General features: G+C 39.0%; 1 protein-coding gene across 2 annotated transcripts in view; it reads right to left on the bottom strand.

Annotated features, from left to right (window-relative positions):
- si (sucrase-isomaltase) overlaps nucleotides 1-23,661 on the bottom strand; it is a 97,925-nt gene that overhangs the window by 30,954 nt on the left and 43,310 nt on the right. For both annotated transcript variants that reach the window (XM_059331914.1, XM_059331913.1), the window contains exons 20-31: nucleotides 19,122-19,178; nucleotides 16,588-16,709; nucleotides 14,954-15,042; nucleotides 14,628-14,677; nucleotides 13,947-14,138; nucleotides 12,279-12,428; nucleotides 11,933-12,139; nucleotides 11,631-11,785; nucleotides 7,014-7,182; nucleotides 2,920-3,016; nucleotides 1,182-1,294; nucleotides 745-870 (exon numbers count right to left, since the gene is read on the bottom strand). In XM_059331914.1, the coding sequence (XP_059187897.1) occupies nucleotides 745-870; nucleotides 1,182-1,294; nucleotides 2,920-3,016; nucleotides 7,014-7,182; nucleotides 11,631-11,785; nucleotides 11,933-12,139; nucleotides 12,279-12,428; nucleotides 13,947-14,138; nucleotides 14,628-14,677; nucleotides 14,954-15,042; nucleotides 16,588-16,709; nucleotides 19,122-19,178 (1,527 nt within the window). The remainder of the gene's footprint in view (nucleotides 1-744; nucleotides 871-1,181; nucleotides 1,295-2,919; nucleotides 3,017-7,013; nucleotides 7,183-11,630; nucleotides 11,786-11,932; nucleotides 12,140-12,278; nucleotides 12,429-13,946; nucleotides 14,139-14,627; nucleotides 14,678-14,953; nucleotides 15,043-16,587; nucleotides 16,710-19,121; nucleotides 19,179-23,661) is intronic.

Here is a 23,661-nt window from a genome sequence, read left to right as displayed (position 1 = left end):
GAAATGAATCCTTGAGCTAAGACACTGATTGAATGAAATCAGTGTTTCTGCCAAAGCAGGAAAAGATACTTTGATTTCATTGGATTAGATGTGGGCAGCATCAACATCTGCCTTGTAATATTCTGTTATTTTAGAACATATGAGATGAGGATTTATGTGTTGTTGTAGTGGATTTTTCTTATGTTGAAAATATTAGTACCTGGTACATTATTGCAGTGATGGAATGTAACTAAGTACATTACTCAAGTACAATTTTGAGGTATTTTCACATATGTAGCGTTATACTTCTATTTCACTACATTTTAGCAGCAAATAGTGTACTTTTTATATTTAGCTGCCAGCTTTAGTTACTTTTCAGGATGAGATTTGACATAAAACAATAGGATCAATTTAAAATAATTACATATTTATAAATTAAACCACATAAAAGTATGCATCAATAATAATAACAATAATAATAATAATAATAATAATAATAACACAATATATTTGGAATATATAAAACAATCTGAGTGGGGACTTTTGATACTTTGAGTACATGTTGATGCTGATACTGATACCCTAACCCTGAAGTAAGTTTTGAATGCAGGACTTACAGTGGAGTAATTTCACAGCATAATATTAGTACTTTTACTTAAGTAAGGGATCTGAATATTTCTTCCACCACTGCATACTTGTAATCAGTACTCGTGTCTTCAGACATTTTGAAAAAAACTAAAATAAAGTATTTGTCCAGGAACTTACATAGGGTATACCCGCTTTCCTCATGTCGTTGTATAGATCTTCTATCTCCTTATCGTTGGCGTAACCATAGCGACAGAGCTGGAACCCAAGGGACCAATAGGCAGGTAGAACAGGTCGTCCAATCAGCTGTTAAGAAGAAAAACAAACAAGGAAGTCAAAACAGTTCAGCACAGAAAAAGTTCTATTTTGCAGGAAAACGGGACGGCGTCCATAAAGTGTTTGTTTGATTGTCTGTGTGTGTGTGTGTGTGTGTGTGTGTGTGTGTTTAGATAGGCTAAATGAGAGAGCGCAATGAAGCGAAGAACTTCCAGCTGCTGCAGTCCATCAACAGCGGCCCAGGGCCAGACACAAAACACACACACGCACACACACATGGGCTCACACACTAATGCACATAGTTACACACACACACAGACCAGAAGTTCAAAAAGACTTACTGCAGTGTACTCCTGCACCACCATTTCAGGCGTAGGTCCCAGGACCATGTAGAAATCCAGGATGCCTCCGAGAGTTCGGTAGGTCAAAGCTGGAGTAGGCTGGAAAGTCACATCTGAACATAAAGCAAATATGACATTTATGGCCTTTAAAAATGTATAGAAAGTTGCATGTGTGTGTGTGTGTGTACAGTATGTGTCCATGCTCACTTACCATGTGGGACATAATGCATGTTTTAGTACTTAAAGATTACAAAAGCAGAGCATGAAGGGAGGAAAATATGGGAGGATAACAAACAAAATAATACAATATAAACCACTTTATACAGGGATGTACACAGACTTTTTTTTTTAACCTTTTTGCTTTAACCTGAAAAAAAGGTCACCAACATCCCAATATGAGGTATTACCCATAAGCACATACCTGAATGGTGTAAAATATGGTTATTTAAGTACACAAATTGATTTAAAATGTATGAAATGAATTAAGGAGAATGAAATTAAGAAACTTTTTTTCTGTTCAGTAATGCAATCTCTATTTCTTTTATTCTCTGTCAAGTGTTCATCACATCTGAATGAATAAGAACAACCACATTATGCAAATAATCTGCTTGCCTGAAGCCTACTTTACAACAAACATGTGACACAGACAAGCTAGGTCAACATGAGAATCCAATTCAGTTCATTTCAATTTCAAAACATATACATATATTCATCCCAGGGGGGACTTAAAATGCTGGCTAGCCAAGATTGGTTAATGTGATAGGATAAATATAAGGCAATATTGCATGATGTGATGCAAATGTGCTGCATATTGTTTGAAATAATATGTGGAGATCGCATTGATTATACCGTCCATTAACTTCTTTTTCTCTATTTATAGCTCTAGCCATGTTTCCATTAAAGTTGAAGCGAATTTGAAGTGAAATTTCAAAATTACGCATTAAAGAAAATGCAAATTAGGGATATTTCCCTCAACTGGTTTAGAGTGAATAAACAAAGCTTTGGTAAGAAGATGGCAGTGTAATGTATTGCTATTTGTAATGTATCGCAATAACTATTTTTGGAAAAAGACAAAAAACACCCCAAGTGAGCATAAAAACTTTTATGCGTATTTTGGAAAGTTTTATCAAATTTTGGTGTTTCCATCAAAATTTTCTCAAGAAATTTGTTGATGGAAACTCAACTACAGCGTCCCATGGAAGCTTGCTTAAAATCTAATAAAAGTGATTGGTAATGTGATTTAATTTGGTGCAAATTAACCAATTAAAAGCTACTCTTATTCACCAGAAGGGCAGCTCTGCCAAAGAAGGCAAATGTGATTTTACTTGTGCAACTTTAGTCTGGCCTTGTGCTCATCTTTGTTGGAATACATTAAAAAGTAACAACGTCTTTTAATTTTCACGAAGACAGTTGAATTAAACCAGATCAGTAATGGAAAATGGCTTTAGAAGGACACTGCAACAGAATGAGCCCTTATAGCAGTAAATAAGTGTGAATGTTTGATGCATGTCCATTTGTCTAAATGTGTGTGTCTAAAAGTTGCCACAAGTACAAAGTGCTCATTTTGCTATGTTGTTTTTATATAAGATTCCCCGTCAAAAGACATTTGCTCAAAACATGAGAAATAGCCTTTCTTGCTTGCATTTGCATAAGGCATACTGTATGTGCATGTACTGGCAAATTATGTGAATGCGCAAGAATGTGTGTGCATGCATATTTGCATGTGTGTTTCTCTCACCCATGGCATTGCTGTTAAGTAGCAGCACACCGTGAGCATCAGCAGTGGTCTCCAGGCCCATATAGAAGGGATGCACTCCATAGCAATTCATCTTGTACTGTAGCAGAAAGACAGAGAGGAAGAATGAATGTGTGAGATGGGTGAATGTTGTAAAGAATTGGTCTGTTCTTGTACTAATGTTTGTTTGTGCACCACTTTGTTTATTTATGAGCATTTTTCTTTGCACCTGACAGGGCATTTCTCATCATATTTATAGGCATGACAACAACACTGATACAACAGGCTTGCTCCCAGCGCTAACGACATTCAACCCAAAAGTAGGGGGAAAAAATCTTACAACTACCCTGTATGCAAATTAACACGCACTGATTAAAACATTTATTTAAATATATACTTGCAGTGTTAGTTATAGCACCCAATAGTGCTCCTAAATCCAAAAAAATACTCTGGCCTGAGTTTGAAGATATCAACTGAGATCTGGGACATGATTTGGGAATTTGAGTTGCTGCTGGGTGCTATAAGAAAATGAGAAAGTCCTAAATGTAGCATACAGATCATTAAAATTTATGACAAAACTGCAGCTTGGTGATTAGCAGACTCTGCTCGGCAAATGTGCTTTTTCAAAAACAGTTTATAATTCCTACTCAACCCAAACTGATGCTTCCAAGTGGTTTTTGGCACAGAACCATCTGAGAAGCCGTTATTGGAAGCTCTTGAGAAAAGGGCAGGTACTTTAGAAAAAATAATTGACAGGCGATTGGATGAACCATCTGTCATCTACGTCACTGTCAACAATGTTGTTTTGAAAGTCACTTGGTGTCAAACCACTGGCTATTCGGGCACAAATGCATCATTTAAAACTTGACAAGATGGATTTTCAATCTCATGATACTCGTGATCTTGTGAATCCAGCTGCCTTGCAAGGTAATACTTAACCATTTCCTTAATCAGTTTGTGTGGCTGAACACATTATTTTAATGCTAATGCAACGATTCATCATGTTAGTTAAAGTTTGAACTGATTTTCTGCATGAATATACAGCAGAGTGGCTCAGTAATTGTGCACATGTAACAGTATATTATTCTAGAGAGAATTCATTGAGTTTCAGAGCTGCACTTCATGAGTGTTCTGTACTGTGAGGGGTCCCACTGTTGCATTCAGTGTTTAGATGAGGATGGAACTAGACAGATGGGGCTAAGAGGAACAGAGAGAAAGGTGGCGGGGGACAGGATATCTGCCACTTTCAGATGTCACTGTCCTGCAACTAAAAACTCATGGGCACGTCACACTCCATCAGCCTCCTGCACTTCTGGTTCATAAGAAGTTGTTAAACTGTAATATAATGTCTCTGGGGACTGGCTCTGTCTCTGTCATCTTTGTCTGGATGTGTGCTTTTCTTGCTGTGAGTGTGCGTATGTCCTTGTGGCCCTGCTGCATAGTGTGATGGCCTGACTCAAGAAGGAGAAAGGTCATTAACTCGTCCACTAACAAAAAGTGACACCCTGTGACAATGTTCTCTTGGCCTCTCTCTGTTGGTTTTCATGACTTTTCACTCACTACAGCTACATAGAGGCAAAGACATAGGCATTCTGTGTATATGTACATAGAGTGTAATAGTCCAACTATGGACACTTGTAAATCAAATAAGATTTGAAATAAGCAATTTACTTGGTGCCTTATAAAACTTTATATTTATATTCTCCTTGATATTCCATGGCACACAACCTAGTTAATGACTGGAGATATTCCCTCCAGAGTACACTACTGAGTTTCCCTCAACTATCAAGTATTCAACCTCAAACCACATCTCTCTTTCATGTTGCTGCAGCTGTGTATCCTTGTGGCTATGTCTGTGCAAATTTTGAACAAAAAAGACTCATGGGAGTCGATGAGTCAGATGATATGCTCTGCACTGAAGTGTTGCATTCAGTTTGTTTATTATTTTGTTGGGTTTTTGTCTGCTCCTTTGAAATGATCTCTCCTTTTCTGTTTAATTGTGGATTAGTCAGTAAAGCTATCCAACACTTGGTAGTGTTAGAGAGGTCTCATTCATATATATATATATATATATATATATATATATATATATATATATATATATATATATATATATATATATATAATGTTAACATTTTGGCATGTGCTGTTAGTTACCTGTACAGTGCTTTAGATAAAATGCCCTTAAAAAGCAACTTAACACCCAGTTTCAGCTTAGTCTACTCTGTAGTAGTAGTGGTTGTGGAAGTATATTAACCCTACTCTCAATTTCTAGTTGTATTTTGGAGCTGTAATGTGCCAGAAAGGTTTCTAGATTTGTAACAGATGTTTAGGGGGGGTTCTAAATGAGAACTGCTGAATTTCTCTGCAAAAAACAAACATTGGTAGAAAAACAGAATAATAAAACATCTATTAAAGGGGAAGATCAGATTTCCTGAAGTGTGGTTGTATTACATACCTACCCATAGTGAGTGTTTTAGATGGGGGTTGTGACTTCCCCGGTTTAGAACTACCAACACAGGATAAGGGACTGAAGCCGTTTCATGCTCTTGTCAAAGCCACCAGGGTCCATTGACAAAAACAGTACTTTTATCTTGCAGAACATGGGAGTTTCTGGTCTACCAGTGTCTTGAATGATGGTTAACTTGAAGTAATATAGATCTCCTTTTCTTGTGGCTAAAAACTTGTTTTGCTTACCACTGTCTAGTGTGGGTAATACTATGGATAGGTACCCCCAAAAACACCACAAATCCAAACTATCACTTGAATACTATGATAAAAGGGACTTCACATGTAATCTAAAGTAATGTTATTAAAAGTTAAGGCTCTATGTATTAATGATTCCTATTAGATTACGCTAATAGAAAAGGGTGTTTATGTGGCAAACTCCTATATAATGTGCTGTCTTATCCTAAACCTGCCTGCTCTATATTTTTTTTCTAATTTCCATCTTCTTTTTTCCTCTTCACACTAATTCCCTTGCTCTCCAAGGGGGCCCCGTAACATTTGTCTGAACCCTGTGGAGCTGCCTTGACAGCTCAGCAATTAGGCTTGATAATGCTGATGCAGGTGGAAACCTCATCCTGTCTGGCCTTGACACCAGTAGGGAAAACATGATGACACTCTCTAACCGCTGCTCATATCAACAGCACCACATCAAAGTGACACGGATGTGAGAAAGACTTTACATACTGTGCAGGAAGGTTGTTTACAAGTCACCTCTGCAGTCTGCAGAGGGTGTGATGTTAAAGACATTCAGTGCAGGGTGCTCAGTTACATATGCAATAACCAACACAAAATTGGTTTTGATGGAAGATGCCAGTTCTTTACAAAGGAGGGGGGGAAACTGAGTTCAAGTTCAATGTCACATTTTGTTTTGGGGAAATCATTACTCGTCAAACATTCCTTCAAAGAGATGACATGCTAGTAAACCAGCTAGTAAAGTGTGAAATAGCAGCTACATCTGATAAGCACAAGTGATGTCATCACTTTTTTTCCACGTGTGTATGTGTGCAGTGGTGGAATGTAACTAAGTACATTTACTCAAGTTCTGTACTTAAGTACAATTTTGAGGTACTTTTACACTTTTCTTGAATATTCCCATTTTATGTAACTTTATACTTCTACCTCACTGCATTTTGAGGCAAATATTGTACTTTTTACTCCACTACATTTAGCTGACAGCTTTAGTTACTAGTTACTTTTTGCGTCAAGATGTAACATGAAAAACATGATACAATTTAAAGTCATTTGTTTTTAAATGATACATCATAACGTTATATTAGGTAGTTAAAATGAGCCCTGTCTTTACCAAATTAAAATGCTACTTACATAAATGCATCAATAATAATAATCCAGAAATATATTTGGTGTGTATATAACAATCTGAGTGGATCCATTCTGCATACGTAGTACTTTTGATGCTTTAAGTACATTTTGATGCTGATACTTTTGTACTTTTACTCCAGTAAGTCTTGAATGCAGGACTTTTACTCGTAGTGGAGTCATTTCACAGTGTTGTACGAGTGCTTTTACCTAAGTAAGGGATCTGAATACTTTTCCATGTGTGTATGTGTGTGCTTTAGTGTGATACTTACACCAGGAGGCTGGTCCTTGGCGAACATACCCCAGGTGTGGTAGTTGAGATTGTGTTTATAGGTGGGATGCTCAGTCTCTCCGAAGCCGTAGATATACTCCGATGACAGTCGAGTAGACACTTGGATGAACATGTCTGAGAATGTAAAACCTGGCACAGAGGAATCCCAACTGAGAAAAGTGACAGAGGATTAAATCAATGAGAGATGGGGAGAGAGAGGGGAAGAGGGAATTATTGTCAAAGGTAGTTACTCACAATATGTTTGACACAAATAAGCATAATAACCCACAGGAACTGCAGGCATCCCCTTCAACATACTTCATAAATTTTAATTAGTAAAAACTTCAACTGACACTTCTAAAAACACGGAAGGCTTAACTACAAAATAATGTCACCCTTGCTTAAAGATATGCTTTGAAAAGACTCTCCGATACTCGGCTGCTCCGTGTGACATCATCACGACTGCTGAACAAGAGGAAACTACTTTAGGCGCTGATACACTGGGCAACTTTCCTTAGCATATCTGATTGGGTAACAGTGCCAGAGGAGTTGACTCAGCATTGTTACTTTAATCTCACAGGAAGAAAAAAAAGAGTTTCTAGCTAGAAATAGTTGAATAGAATTTTTACACCACGTCTCACTTTATTGCTTGTTAATGGGAGCATCTATATTGCCTAAAATTATCTGGTGAATCACTGCCCTAAGGGGGGCAATTTAAGGGACAAGGAGACGGGACTGCATCATGCTTGTGGAGACAAAATATAGCATGGAATGCATATTAATTTACCTTGATGAGGACCGTATGTTATTTATTTATTTATTAAACCTCACTAATTGTATTTTTAAATGTATGCAGCAGTTGCAGAGAGTTAAAAGCTAACACAAAAACAGATTGCACAAAAATATGAATTAAATTAAATTACTTCCCTTTATTGTGCACTGCTTAAAAAAATGCAGAAAAAGGAAGTGTCAAACACTGCAGTTCCATGAATGGTCTCTTGAGGCTGGCTACAAAAGCGAGTCACCCCCCTAGAGACAGAGCACACTTAAGCCCCACCCCTACCAGAGGGGAAAACAATTAATTGCTCTCCATTGACTTTGTATTGAATGAAGGTTCCTCGTGGACAATTCTGTCTGTTAGCAAACAACCCAAACATGTCTAAAAGCTGCTGTGTGGTGAAATGCACCACCAACAAAAACTATGTTTTTAAATCTGACGAACCAACAAACTAAACTTAACTAACTAAACTGGGGTGGCTGTGGCTCAGTTTGTAGAGCAGTCGCCCACTAATCGGAAGGTCGGTGGCTCGATCCCTGACCATGGCATCCTACATGTCAAAGTATCCTTGGGCAAGATACTGAACCCCAAATGGCGCCCGATGCTGAGTTCATCGGTGTATGAATGAATTCCCAATGGTGGCAGGTGGCACCAGTGTGCCCTGGTAGCCTCGGCCACCAGCATGAATGTGTGTGTGAATGGGTGAATGAGCGCTGTCCGTAGTGTAAATCGCTTTGGATAAAAGCGCTATATAAGTGCAGTCCATTTACCATTTAACATCTAAACTTTAAAGGACAAAAGCAGAGACATCACAGGGAAAACTGTGCAATCCTGAAACTCAGTATAGTTAACATTAACTGACGTATGCAGTGCCTTTTGTCACTATGTACAAAGTCAGTTTTAGGCTAACTACATTTCTATAAGTTAAGCTAAAGCATTAGACACTATGAAGCTTGTGTTGTACTAGAATAAGGATTATTCAGAAAGCTATGCAGCATTGACTGCTTTAGCTAACACATAGCTAACATTAGCTTGCTAACAGCCAACTTGTCCTTTCTGATCGACATAGAGTGCTAAAATAATCATATGATATGCTTAATAGTTGTGCTCATATTTTAAGATAGAAACCAGGGCTGCCAAGTTTCAGAAAATGACAAGAGTGAGACTCTAGCACCATGATGCCTCTGGCCTTTTAACGTCGATTTATTCCTTAAGACTGATGTCCTCATCTACATGCCAGCGGCCAGGGGCGAGTCTAGGGTCAGTGCTTTAGGGCTGCTGAGCACCCATTGAGCCCCGCTGCCACCACACACCCTCAATCAACAGTCATTAGAATAGATTAGATTGAACTTTATTGTCACTGAACAAAGTAACAGCTACTTGGACAACAAAATGCAAAATATAGGCCATCTTTCTCTCTTTCCCTTGGCACTTTTTTTGGTCATTTTGTGTCTTTTTTTCTGTCATTTTGTGTCTTTTTTTGGTAATTTTGTGTCTTTTTTAGGTCATTTTGTGTCTTTTTTAGTAATTTTGTGTCTTTTTTTCTGTCATTTTGTGTCTTTTTTAAGTAATTTGGGTTTTTTTCTGTCATTTTGTGTGATTTTTTTTCGTTATTTTATGTCTTTTTGATCATTTTGTGTCCTTTTTAGTTATTTTGTGTCTTTTTTGTCATTTTGTGTCTTTTTTCTGTCATTTTGTGTCTTTTTTAAGTATTTTAGGTTTTTTTTGTCATTTTGTGTCTTTTTTTGGTAATTTTGTGTCTTTTTTAAGTATTTTAGGTTTTTTTTGTCATTTTGTGTCTTTTTAGTTATTTTTTGTCTTTTTTGTTCATTCTGTGTCTTTTTTAGTAATTTTGTGTCTTTTCTGTCATTTTGTTTTTTTTAAAGTAATTTAGGTTTTATTTGGTCATTTTGTGTCCTTTTTAGTTATTTTGTGTCTTTTTTTGGTCATTTTGTGTCTTTTTTAGGTCATTTTGTGTCTTTTTTAGTAATTTTGTGTCTTTTTTTCTGTCATTTTGTTTCTTTTTAAAAAAAGTAATTTTGTGTGATTTTTTTAGTTACTTTTTTTTGGGATCTTGGACGTCTGGTCACTTATAGCATATAAGAATATTCAATTACTGTTAAGCCAACTATGAATAATAAAACATGCCAAAACATGTGTCCTTTATCAAAGCTACACGTATGACAAAAAAACGCGTGAAAATCAGTAGTATTCAGTGAGGTAGGATTAATTAAATGCGCTGACAGTTATATGCTCCTGTCAAATTAATTACACTGAGTGGAGCGGATCACCACTCCAAGATGGCGGCCGAATTTCTCGTGTCACAGCAGCCGATGCTGCGTCTATATGTCTATGGGCGTGTCTGCTCCGCCTTCCGCCATGTTTGCCAAAAGAGAGAGAGAGAGAGCGCGCGAAGGACAGAGAGCGCGCGAAGGAGAGAGAGCGCGAAAGAGAGGGAGAGTGAGCCAGAGCATGAAAGAGAGAGATTTAATATGAAATATATTTAATGTAAAATATTTAATATATTTGTATTAATATTTAATGTATTGTATTAATTGTATTGTAATTGAATTGCATGTCTGTATGTATGTTCTGCTTTTGGCAACAAAGGTTGATACCATTCATGCCAATAAAGCTAATTTTGTACACTGTCAGAGTTAAGGATAGACCTTGAAATTTAAAATTTTGAGAAACACTGCTTTAGGGGGGTCTAAATTGATATTCACAAGTCTGTAACTCTGACATACACACGTGTAACAAGGCTAACACACATTGAGACTAACGTTAGAGTCTCTTTTTCAAGTGTGAAGTGGTCAAGAGAAGAGGCAAATAAATGTTACACAGCTCTGCAACAAATACAGGACAGTGATAGACTTATAGCAGCCTTAAAACAGTACATATTAACTAGGAAACTCAAGGAGAAACAGTGAATCAACTGTCAACAAAATTGAGTAGTTAATTACCATCTGTCTTCTAGCAACGTCGAGTGGGTTTTAAGTGTCGGCGCGGTTGTGTGTGAAAGAAAGTTAGAGACGCCAAGACCCGCCTTACGTTGCTTCTGATTGGTTAATATTGCGTGGTGCCTTCCGCGGTTGGTTAGATTTAGGCACAAAGGACTGATGGATTGGTCTGGGATTGGTTATCTCGGTCAGTCAATCAGAGTTACTCGAGATACGGCAAGCCGCGAGGACGAAAGTTTATTATCATGAAAAAAATGAATACAGAGTTTTGAATGGGAAAATATAAGCGTGAGAAATGTCAACGTGTGGTGAAAGCGTGACACTTGGCAGCTCTGTAGAAACAGACATTTGTTAGCGTTTCAGCCCATGGTTGTGTATTGTGGCACAAATAGTTTTCCCCTTCTGTGGGCGTAGTCTTCAGAGTATGACGCATGACGCTCTGTCTCTCTGAACAGATAGACAGTTTGATACAAAATAATATCTCTCTAGCCAGTTGTATATCTTTTTGTGCTCATACATGTGTTAGCAAAAAAAATGCCTCTGTGGTGCTCCCCAGTTTCGTGCTCTTTAGAAACTTTTTGTGTAGCTGATCTACATTTTTATGGGTACTGCAGTTGCCTGTTTGCTGACAGTTAGTGTTTCTCTTGTTCAAATCATAAGGGTTTCACTTTTCAACAGCAAGAGCTGTGTAGGATGCCAGTTGGTCTTAGCATGTGTACAGTAAACCCCAAGAACACACGTTATTTTTTCAGAGAGACTGATGAAAGATACCCCCAAACCAATATGAATAAACCCAAAACTCATGAAAGAGAATAAAACATGTAGAACACAAAGTAAACCCTCAGCCCACCTGAACCATTTCTACAACTGAAATACTCACATCTTGGTTCCTGTGCTTTTCCTTATCACCTTGATGCCGAATGGATTGTTGGACACTTCGACCTTGTAAAGCCTTCTGCCCTCGTTAGTTTCAGGAGTAGTGGGAACCGTCAGCGGCACTGGAACCTCATAACGATCTGTGGCCGGGTCCCAGATCTGAATGGAGTGTGTGAGTGTGAGTGTGTGTTTTTGTGGAGCAGGCATGCAGGATGGATGCATGGTAATAAAAATAAAAAAACAGCATGGGCAAAGAAACGTGATATGCAAGAGAATCCACCACTACTGACACACGGAAACACAAACCTTGAACTGCAGCATGTGGGAGCTGTGATAACGGATCTCAACACGAAGTTTGTCTATATCTGGCGAGCCTGGGCGACCACTGCTCCTGTACTTGTTGTTCCGAGTGATATCAACTGTTATGCCTGAGTTGGTTTCATCAGTTGTTATAAAGGTGTAGCCATAGTCATTTGGATAGAAACACCATGGAGCTTTTTCAATGACGCTTGGCTGAATTGGGACAGAAGGCAGAACAGAATTTTACAGACGTTTAAAAACAACCCCCCCCCCCCCACCCCCCAAGTTGATAGAATAAATAATTTGTATTTATATATATGTGCATGTGAGGCTCATCTGGGTCAGCCCTCACCTCCCAGATGCAGCCTCTGGCCTTGCATTTAGCCTCATCTGCACCGTCCTCTGGATGGCAGTCAAAGCGATAGTGCTCATTCGACTCCAGTTCCCATTTCACCAGATAGGTCTCCCCGACAATTAGGTTGAGGCCACGCAGGGACATAACCTGCGTGTGATGAAGTGAAGGGGAGGAGAAAGGTAAGAAAGTAGTGATTATTAAATCGGTTGATGCCAATGAGAGAACATATCCAGACAGGCTTCCTTGAGACAGAATGTGTGCTTGACGTTGCGTGTGCTATCAATTAAGACACAGCTGTTAATTTCCCTCGCTGTTTCAACAGCCTCTGCCGGGAATTATGAGTCACTCTCAACAACAAATCTCGGGGAGCCCCTTTCACTCTAGTCACTACAGCCGCCATCTGATACATCCTCAGCTGGTGAGTAGACTTCCGGGATCTTCATCAGTCTTTTTTTTTCTCTGTGTGTCATTTTATTTTGGAATCATGGTTCAGCAATTCTGTTGTGAGGAATGCAGCTTGTAGGACACCCAACCCTTTAAACAAAGCCTGAAAAGAAGTGAAGACCAGCCGAAATGTCCTCACTTTGCAAAAATGTCCTTACTCTGTTGGTTAAAAACGTGTTCTGGTCCTCACTATGTAGGAAGTACAAGAACACACACACACACACACACACACACACGAGATAAATGCAAAAAATGTAAGTCAAAGGAGGAAAGGAATGAGAAAGAGGAGAATGAACACAAGGACATGCACAGTGAACTAAATAGAAGGCAGTAAAGCTATATAATAGGCAGTCAAAAACTAAATATAATGCCAGAAGCAAACGTGACTCGTGAAGTACTCTATTTAAGTGTATGGAACTAATGATGTTTGGAGGCTGTGAGCTATGTTCAAGGCCCAGTCCGACTAGGCATACCAAGACTGATGGACATGACAAGCCAGAGTTTAGGTTTAACAGCACATTTACCCTTCACCCCCAGGAAATGATTACCGCTGAGAGTCATTTGATAAATGCATGCTTGTGTGTGTGTGACCAGATAGACCTTGAGGATTCACACAGGCAGAGCCCCGGACGCATACACATGAACACGTGTGTGCATACGGGAATACACAAGTGCACAAAGCAAATCTCTGTAGTGATACTCACATGAACCTCTAGATACTTAATAGACTCATGCCGTTTGCTTATAACCCTGGGTACTTACTGCAGGAGCATTGTTCAGTTTTTTTTTCTCACTCTTTCTTACTCTCTCTGACATACCCACACACAGGCTCACACCAAAGGCTTTTATGATCCTCACCTAATGTAAATTGTTTTCATTTCTTACACTTACAGGCTAACCTTGAAACATACAGTAATGGTTTCATTCCAGGTCTTATTGAAACAAATGGCAGATGCCTGCAAGAATGGCCACCATAGAACTCATCCGGCCCTGCATCTGTACTACATCAGTACAGCTAGGTTTTCCTGACAAAGTGCAAATAGTTGAAAAAATTGTATTTAATACTTATTTTTCCATTATTTATTAAATTCTAACCTACTTTAAAGGCTTTTGTCACTATTTTTCTATCCAGTTTTTTGCATTTGCATTTTAATCCGTTTTCTGTAAAGGTAATTTCCCCTGGCATTATTTGCACATGATGGTGTCTGTATGCATGTTTACCTTCTTGGCGTGATCATATTGTATTCCTGAGGCTGGCACACTGGTGATCGTTTTCTCAAGTGTCCCAGTGGCAACGTGAGTCACAGAGACCATAGCGGGAGGATAAGGCACACCGAGGATAGTAATGGTCTCAAACTTCAGGTTGTTTGGATCCGAGTAGCCGTTATGGGTCACCTGCATCGTCAGCTCTCCCTATAGGGCAGAGAACATACAATTACTTAGTGTAATTTCCTCTCATACATAAAATGCTGATTATTATTGCTGAATTTACATTCTGCAACATACAACTTTTTTTTTAAATTTGCTTTTTGAATAGAAAGGATACAGTGCTAGAGTTCATTCCAATGTACAGCTTCACATGGTGTTATAGCTTATAAACTCCCCAAACTCTTGTCCATCAGACAAACAGTTGCTCCGATAGATTTCTCGTCTGTTAAGCTAACATCCAGGATGAACATACATTAAACATGCAAGGGAATTCTCAGTGCTGTGTGAAGCAGGAGCATCGGGTACTTGATCCAACAAAGCTTCAGCAGTGTAACATGGATCAATTATGCTTGGTGTTGTGGACTGGGGAAGTGTAAAGTCTCTGGTGGTTTTGAACTCTGAACTTGAGTCAGATCAGAAGGAATATGTGGGCCAGATTTAAACATGGAGTGGATTTGTGCAAGGGAAACTTACATAGATTACGGAGAAGTCGTAGTGGATGTGATGGCCTGAATCAACTGTGTCTGCAAAAAGAAAAGAAAAAAAGATGTTATGTTTCTAACAGCAGTTTGACAACTGATGCACTGACTGTCACACAGTAGAGTAACTGACCTTCACTTGTTAATGTGTGTGAGCTGACAGTGTTTGAACAGTCACACTGACTCATGTGACGCTTTGTGCTTAACAAGATAAGACCTTCAATTTGATGCTCGTAAAAAAATGGCTGTAATGCGTGGTGATAACAAGATGCTGAACATGATCCTGTCTCACACAGACGCCAGCATATTTGCACACAATACCTCGGGAATCGCCATCATCCCAGAATAGCTCCCCAGCTGCCTGGTCCTTGTCATCAAGAGCTATGATCAAACCCATGGGGTTGCGGCGACTAGAGACATAAACACAAGGTAAAGAACAAACACCATTCACACATGTAATTATAATTCAATGAATCAAACAAATATTCTGGGTTCCCCCCTACTTAACATACACACAACACCCCTGGGGCCAATAATACATCAACGTAATAGCGATGTTCATTGTTATGCTGATGATACGCAGCTGTATGTCCCTTTAAAGCCTGGCTCCACCAATGTTTCTTATCTCCTTTCATGCCTTAAGAATTGGATGTCCAACAATTCCCTGCAGCTGAATAACTCCATATAAGAGATAGTTATAGTTACCCACTCTAGCCCCAGCACTGGCTGCATTAAAAATCTCTCTGGATGCCTTAGCTGATAGATAGAGGCTTATAATGTAGGTGTCAGAGCTGTATTTTAATGCTCAGGAGACTAATGTGGTGCAGACAAGCTTTGCCCGATTGAGAAGTTTCATCAAGATCAGATCATTTCTTTCCTCTATAGATTTAGTAAAGGTGATCCAGGGCTTCACTATTTAAACACACTTTATTCAGGTATCAACAGGTGAAACATACACAAAACACTCTTAACAGCCTTGTGACTTTTCCTAAGAGAAGTGACCTTATACAGGCCTATCTTTGCTGCCCTTGACTGGTTAACCCTGAGTTTTCAAATGGATTTGCTTGAGATCTTCCAGTTAGGCCCTATACTGCTGCTTCCAAATCTTGCTATCCGGGCCCCTCAACTGCCTACCTCCCTACCTGAGGATCTCAGAGAAAAGAACTCCGTCCCTCTTTAAATATCCTCTTTAAAAATATGTTTTATTCTTTGTCTTGGTGAAACTATTTAACCCTCTATGGTATGCATAATGATGCCAGTTAGGAAACAAATGTTTGGAGTGTTTTTTTGTCTTAAAATAGACTAAATAAACAGAATCTGAATGGATTTTTATAATTCTTTTTTTTTTTAGGCAACATTGTACCATAACGGTGCACAAGTGAAAAAGAGAGTTTTTAAAATTAATTTTAACTTTATTTATTTAATAAACATTGGTAAAAAAAAAAATGCAGTAGCTTCAACAGGGAACAATACAAAACATTTTACATTTAAAAACAGACGTTTCTTGTCTGAATAGGCAACATTGTACCATTGAACTAACAACCCATTGAAATGAATGCCTTGAACAGTGTATGAAACTATCAAAAATGAAGGTTTACTCACCTAGGAATATATTATTTTCAGATAGAATAGGGCCAGAAAATTATGTTTTGATTGATTTTTGGGGTGCAAAATGGCAAAGCTGTTTCCTTTAGAAAACTCTGTGAAAACTTTGTGACAAATTAAAGCATAGCTAGTGGCTCCCTATACTCTTCCCTCTTTTTCCCTCTTTTTAGTATGTAAATAAAGTTATGATCTGTAGTAGTTGTGGTACTAATAGTATTTGTATTATTACTGTCTGTGCACATTAATCAAATATGACAAGGAAAATAATTTGTATGTGATAGCTTGTTGAAATATTGATAACTGATTTTGTGTGTGTGTGTGTGTGTGTGTGTGTGTGTGTGTGTGTGTACCTGTGTGTAGTGGTGACATCAGGGTTCTGCGTGGGAAGGATCGCACCACCTCTGATGTGTAAGCCGAGCTTGTTGGCTGGCAGATGCATGTCAACCCATCCGCGTACTGACACTTGTTCCATCTGATTGGTATAAGAACAGAATCTATTGACACACCTGGATTCCCCCATTGTGGGCAAGGCAATCTCCACACCTATTTCAAGGTAAGGCCAGTGGCCATAACTTTTCACAAGCCTAGGCTGCAATAAAGGGCATATATACTATAGGGTTTTTAATGCACCCAAAACTGCTTCAACCACAACAGCATAGTAAACCTGCAGTGAGTTTTGGCCTTTTTGAGCAATAAATTCCACTCTTTAAAGTACCTGAGATACTCGAACCTGATTACATCAGTTTGTGTATGAAGTTTCACTGTAAAAGCTTACAGAATATTTCAAAAAGTAAAAAAATAAAAAAGCTTTGAAGGACAAAAAACGAACAAAAAAGTTTTTTTTTTCCCTCACTCGCCCCCTGTGATATCTAGCTATGCAGATAGCCTTGGTTTTGTTTATCTCTGAAAACTTCACAGACCACACTGTGGACACTTTTCATTGGAGCTACTCTCTAATAAAAAAAAAATTGTGCCTTTTATTCAGTGTCTATGAGTCACCTCCATTGTATTGGAGTTGCTGCAGAGTATTTTTTAAAACCTAATTATATTAACCCAAACCCATCTACATGGATAAGTACAGTAAGTAAGTAATATTTCATATTATCAAATTTAAGGCTCATTTCTAGATGTGACATAGTCAGTTGAGGATGATGTTAAATGTGGTATTTTTTGCATTATAATGATACCATCATTATGACGTTCTGTTCAGCTGCTAAGCAACTTTTATTTCAGATGAAGAGACACATTTCTCTCTCTCTTTCTCTCTCTCTCTCTCTCTCTTATTCTCTCTCTCTCTCTCTCTGCCCCTCCACTCATTTCTCTGAGGGCCCAGATAGAGCACAGTTAATTTCTGATCCCCTGAGGACTGAATCCTCAGACCAGCCTAAAACAATTTAAACTCTCTTCTCTCCATCTCCTCTCATTCTCCTTCTACCTACTTCCTTCACCACATCATGTTATTCTCTCTTGTGGTGCTCTAATTCTTTTTTTTTTAATATCCCATTTTCCTCCATTCCCATGGAGGTGTATGTGGGTGTGTGTGAGAGAGAATGTGTGTGCGTGTACCATTTTATGGAGTACAGTAGAGTATAGGCGAGTGTGTGGGCTGGAGTTAGTGGAGCGTCTACAAGCAATTTCAGATCTTATCACCCCCTCATTGTCTGCCTTAAGGAGGTCTTCTCTAGCCTTGTCTTCTCTTCTTCTCCTTATTCCTGCTGGCCATTCCTCCCATCCCTTCACTCCTCCACATACTGTTAATGCCATCCCCCTTTTCTTCTCTCTTGCCCCTGCTTTTCCTCTCTCTCCTTGCCACGTACTGTCCTCTTTTTTTTATCTACTTTTTCTTAGTTCAGCTCCCATCCTGTCTGCTTCTGCTCCTCCATCCCTGTGTTTTTCCCATTATTTCTTTCCTCTGTAACTTGTTTTTCATGGTCATTTTCACTACATCAATACCCACCCCCCCAACCCTTCCATCCTCCTACCCAGATAATCACAGGGGACCAACCAGGACAAGGGGCCGGCGGCAAGACAGCCAATCTAATCGTTCATCTGATCAGTGGGCGCTTTACATCGCCACTGTGACGCCCAAATAAGGTCCCAAAGGAGCTCAACACCTCTTTTATCTCTCTGTCAGGGAGATAGTCTCTCTCCTCTCTTCCCTGTCCCCTCTTTCACTCTATCTTTGTCCTCACTTTCGCTCTGTCTTATCGCTCTCGTCTCTCAGTCTCAAACAAAGAACTGGAGGCAAAGACTTTCATGTGATACATGTTCTTTTTGTGTGTGTTAATTCTGGTAATGTGACAACATAATTATAAGCCATTTTACAGGCATTTTTTTCTTAACACGACACATTTACGATACCAAGTTATAAGGTAGGCCTGTACAAAATAATGCATTTTAATACAGTAACCCTATAAATAATCACTCCATTTGCCATCCCATTTCCTGTTTATCATATTTATATAAGGCCTATAATGTTCAGTTTCTTAAGACTGTATCAGAGAGATGTTGATTCAACTCTGTGATATTTTTTTTTTTGTCCCTTGTGGTTTCGATTCTTATTGCATTCTACTGAAAGAAGTTTTTAATATTCCATCTTCTTTAAGTATGGAAATTAGGCAGGGAAACATAAAGAACACCCACCATGTGCTATATTTAGAATATTAATATCTCATATTAAACATCATAACAGAGAAATAATGAAAACAATCCATGCAATGTGCACTTGAAACAAATATTTCAGCAATATGTGGAACTTGGAGATTTGATGCATCTGCAATGTTTGCTGTAAGTTTATGTGTGAATTAACAACTTTTGATCATTTATCATCTGAGGAGCATGTGCTTTAGAGAAACATTTTTAAAAGTGAGCTGAATATTCTTACCGTCTCATATTCATACCACACAGTGTCAGGGATAAAAGCCTTCACCCTGTCCACACCCTGCAGAAGACAACATTATTAGTTTTATTTTGTGTGAATTAATTGAATACATCTAAATGTTATTGCTCTGGCTGCACAATTAGTTAACATTTAATTAAAATCACAATTGTATTGTAGTTTGTTCGGTAGAGATCCCAGAAACAAGTCACATTTATCAATTTAATATGTTTTTTTAATGGGAAAAAAAAATCACAATTACATATTTGTTTTCCAAAATGTGCAGCCCTAGTTGTTGACATTAACCTCTTAAAAGCCTGCATTTACTTACCTGTTTAGAGCTAGGTCAATGCATGTATGAGGCTCATTTAAAATGTAACATATTCTAGTGGCTGCAATTGTGTTTGTTTGGCATGTGGCTAAAACAAAAACAGTTCAAAAACGGACTAAGTTTTTTGGTCCAACCCTAACCCTACCCTTAAGCGCTGGCAGGCAAGTTGGTTTTAAGAGGTTAAATACATTATATAGTATATCTCTGATTTGTGGAGTAGACATTAAAAGGTGTCATCTTTGTGTTCTATATGAGAGCATGGCTGTTTTTGATTTGTGTTTGCAGCCAGTAACACCTGCTTTAGCTCTCATCAATCCTGACACTTTAATCTTACAGCGCTAAACATGAGGCCGTAGCTACAAAACAGCACAAAGGAAGCTCAGGTATTTCTTAGCGCTATAAATCACTGCAACTTAATAATAAATAAGAAGATAAAATGTTTCCATCACAGAGAGTTATTTCAAAACTGCGTACCATCTGATATAAAGTTTCCACAAAGCCCTTGTGACATTTTAGTCTACAGTGCTGTGATGTAACAGATGATGGAAATGACAGCATCAAGCGACAACTGATAGGTGACAGCCTTTGATAGCTTAAGGTGGTGGACAGACAGGAGCAATCAATAGAAGAGCGCCAAGCCTTTGATAGCGTTGTCACTTCCCTGCTCTTTCTGACAGGGCAGAACAGAGGGGGAGAGAGAGATAAACACAGCCAGCGTGGTGAAAGAAAGAGCAAACTAGAGGTCCTTCTCAAAACAGACCAAATTGTGAAATACACTATGTCAGCTGTGTAGGCCAAGGCCGTCTGTCAAAGGCATCGATGGCACCAACTTCTCTCTCTTTCTCTCTTTTGAGCAGCATGTCCTATTTCGTGGCCCTCTGAGGCCTGTTATTAGGAACAAGAAAGAGGGAAGCCAAGAAGCCAACAAACAGGTAGGAGAATGAAGAAACAAAGGTCAAATCTGAAATGCAAAGCACCCACAAAGTACATGTGAAACACTATAAAGAGTCAAATATGACAGAGACATATTGCCATTAAAGACCTGCTAACCAAATTAACTGACTTAATGTCCTCTTTGGGGTCTACATTCAAAGTATGAGGCGGATCACCTGTCACAACCGCTGCACAGCCTGTGTGATGACAGCCTGGGGAAATGGATGCTCCCCCTATACCTCGTTTTCTGGTGTCTGATTTGCTCGCGGCGCCTATCACTCACCCCTCTGACTAATGGAAAGGGACTGCAGGACTTAGCATGGCTGCTAACTGTGATTGAGAGGGACAAGGCATGGGGCCTGTATCCTCATTTAGAGTGCTGAAGCTCAGTTAGCCATAAGGTAAGATTTGATCAGGTGGGCTAAAGATTCATACTGGCAGAATGATCAGATGGTAGCTGAGGTAGATGAGAGAGGCAGAGAGAGAGAGAGAAAGTGAGAGAAAGAGAGGGGGGAAAGAGGGATGGGATGAAATGAAATGGGATCACAAGGGTGAGTTGACAGCAGCTGATTAAGAGAATGCAGATGAGATAAGGGAGCCAACGTTTGATGAAAGGATGAGCTAAAAAGTAAAGGGAGTAATGGGCAAGAGGGGGGAGAGTGAAAGCACGGATGAAGACCAGAGGGGATGACAGAAAGAGAGAGTGCAGGAGATCTCCCCCAGTTTATCACAGAGATCAAGGTTAAAGCATCGACTGATCTGAATGATAGAGCAAGTGCATCATTAGAGAGAGAGGGAGGCAGGCGGACACAGCGATAAATAGAAAGAGACAGAGAAATATGAGAATAATGTAAAAAAAGAAAAGTGAAGGTAGGCTGTGAAGTGTTGCTAAAGATCAGCCTGTGACCTCACTCAAGGAGCTGACACTATCTCTTCATGTGGCCCTTCACAGCCTGATGCATCTGTAACAGATAGTGGGTGCTGCGTTCTTAATGCCTGCCCTCACCCTGGCTTTAACCACAGCGCCGCGTCTCAGCAGCGCCCTGTCACCACAAAAGATGAATATTCAGCCACGTCAGATCTTTCATTTGGAAATGGTCCTTACAAGTGGCGTCGCAGAGGTCTGAAATGCTTCTCAACCTTATTTCTGTCGGCTCCACTGTACTCCTTGGCAACTTTTCTACAGCAGGTTAAGGTTGCCACATCAATATCATAGACTGGATAAAAGAAGTGGACGCAACCAGCATGACGTCACCCATTGGTGTGTTGACTACCGTTCTGAAGTTTTAAGTCTGGCATTTCAGCTGTTGCCTTCATGTTTCTTTGGAACCAGTGCAACCCTTTGGATGCTTATCAGCTGACCATATCACTAGCAAGCTAGCTTGTTTAGAGTGTCTTTTAGTATAAGTGTATAGGAAATTTCTACAATGCTACACTTTCATAAGCTTCTCAAAGTTCTCAAACGAAAGCACACCATGGTATTGACTTGTTAATCACAGGGTAGCCAAACCCTAAAGCATACCCTGCTTCACTGTCTATTTTATTCTAAATGGAACCATGATGATGAATGAACATGATGCTATATTGAAGAAGAATTCAAAGTAGTGTTTGAGACCATAAACTACTTATGAAAATATTTACCGAGGTAATAAATCAAGTGAGAAGTAGACTCGTTTTCTAATAGACTTCTATTGAATCTGGCTTCTTTTTGCAAACTAGTGGAGTCACCCCCTGCTGGCCAACAGAAAGAATGCAGGTTTTGGGTACATTGACATTGGCTTCACTATTCAGACATGGAGGTTGTCACTTGGCCAAAACACAACAGACCATGTTTTGTAATTGGTCCCAGATGATATGGTCCTTTTGTAAACCCATACACAGATGGGTATGTTATATTATTACCTCTTTGAATGAGACACAATCCACAATTCATATGTATCACCCACAACACTTATCGTTAATGGGTAACCCTGTGCCAGCTTTGACTATATTAGCTTTAGGGCAGCATTATGTTCCAAAATAAAACTTACACTGACCTGGAAAAGTGATTCTATGGGCCATTTTTTATGATTCATATCAGCATTGCATTCTTTTATTGTATTATTGTCATTTTATCACTGATATTGTACATTTTAAATTGATTGTTTTATTAATACACTTACTCTGGTCTCTCTTTGAAATTAATTATGTTCTCAATGGGACTCGCCTGGTTAAATAAAGGTTTTATACAGCGCCTGTGATGTTGCATCTCTATCAGATCCAGCTTTTTTAACTTCACCCACCTTGGACCTATTCTGTATTTTTCTGCCTGCCACAAACTTCTGTATACAGAAGTATGAGAGAAGGTTCATGTGGGGTCTTGTAAGTATTGATTGTCAGTATTGATCAAAGCAGCGTGGTGCATCTCTGGTGTTTTGCTTGGGTTTGGTTTAACCCAAATTCTGGGCACATGAACAAATGTTACTTAAAAGCGTACAAACTCTGTTTGTGGATCATATGTTTGGTAGATTGATTTGAAATCCAAACTCCCTTAAGCAGAGAAAAAATAGCTTGTATTTTGCAAATATATACTGCACATGTGGCTGTGGTGTGAGCGATTAGTTTTCGAAACATAGAGTTGTCAGAATGTGCCATTATGCATTAAGTGAGAATTGTAGGGCTGAATGCATCATCTGTCCTGTCAGGGACCGTACCAATGTGTCCCTGCAGTTTATTACACTGTCACCCAAATAGTTTCCACATGATGATAACATGGTAAGCAAACCTGAGTCAATTTTTGTCTAAATGTATCTCATGCACTGTGACTTCTTTCATAACATTTCTGCACCATCACAAGCAAGGTCATAATTTGCATTCATGGAGATGCATTTCTATTGCAAATATTTCTCTAGTCTCAATTATCAGGGCACTTTGATGAATCCGAGCACATTGCTTTTAAAGAGTAAGAAAATAAGCCGTTGATCAAAATTGAAGCATGCCCCTAACAAACGGATAATGGATATTTTCCTCTTTCTTACTGCACTACAGTTGAGCTGTGCCTTTGGCCTTGAAAGGATCCAAAGTAGGTGCACTTTTGACTGCTAATTGTTTGTCCGGTTTATCTCATCGATTCACAAAAATAACTGCATAGTCACCTTATGGCCCTTCCTTGTCCCCACTCTTAGGACAGCTCAAACCCTGAGGCGCTGCGAGCATAAACCCTCCACATCTTGTATTAGAAACTTTTCCACAATCACACTGATTGAAGTTACTTTATCCCCAGCCCCACTATGAATCCAATTC

This window comes from Centropristis striata, chromosome 4 (assembly GCF_030273125.1).
Source record: "Centropristis striata isolate RG_2023a ecotype Rhode Island chromosome 4, C.striata_1.0, whole genome shotgun sequence".
NCBI lineage: Eukaryota > Metazoa > Chordata > Actinopteri > Perciformes > Serranidae > Centropristis > Centropristis striata.
This window is presented reverse-complemented; position numbering and strand designations above follow the sequence as displayed.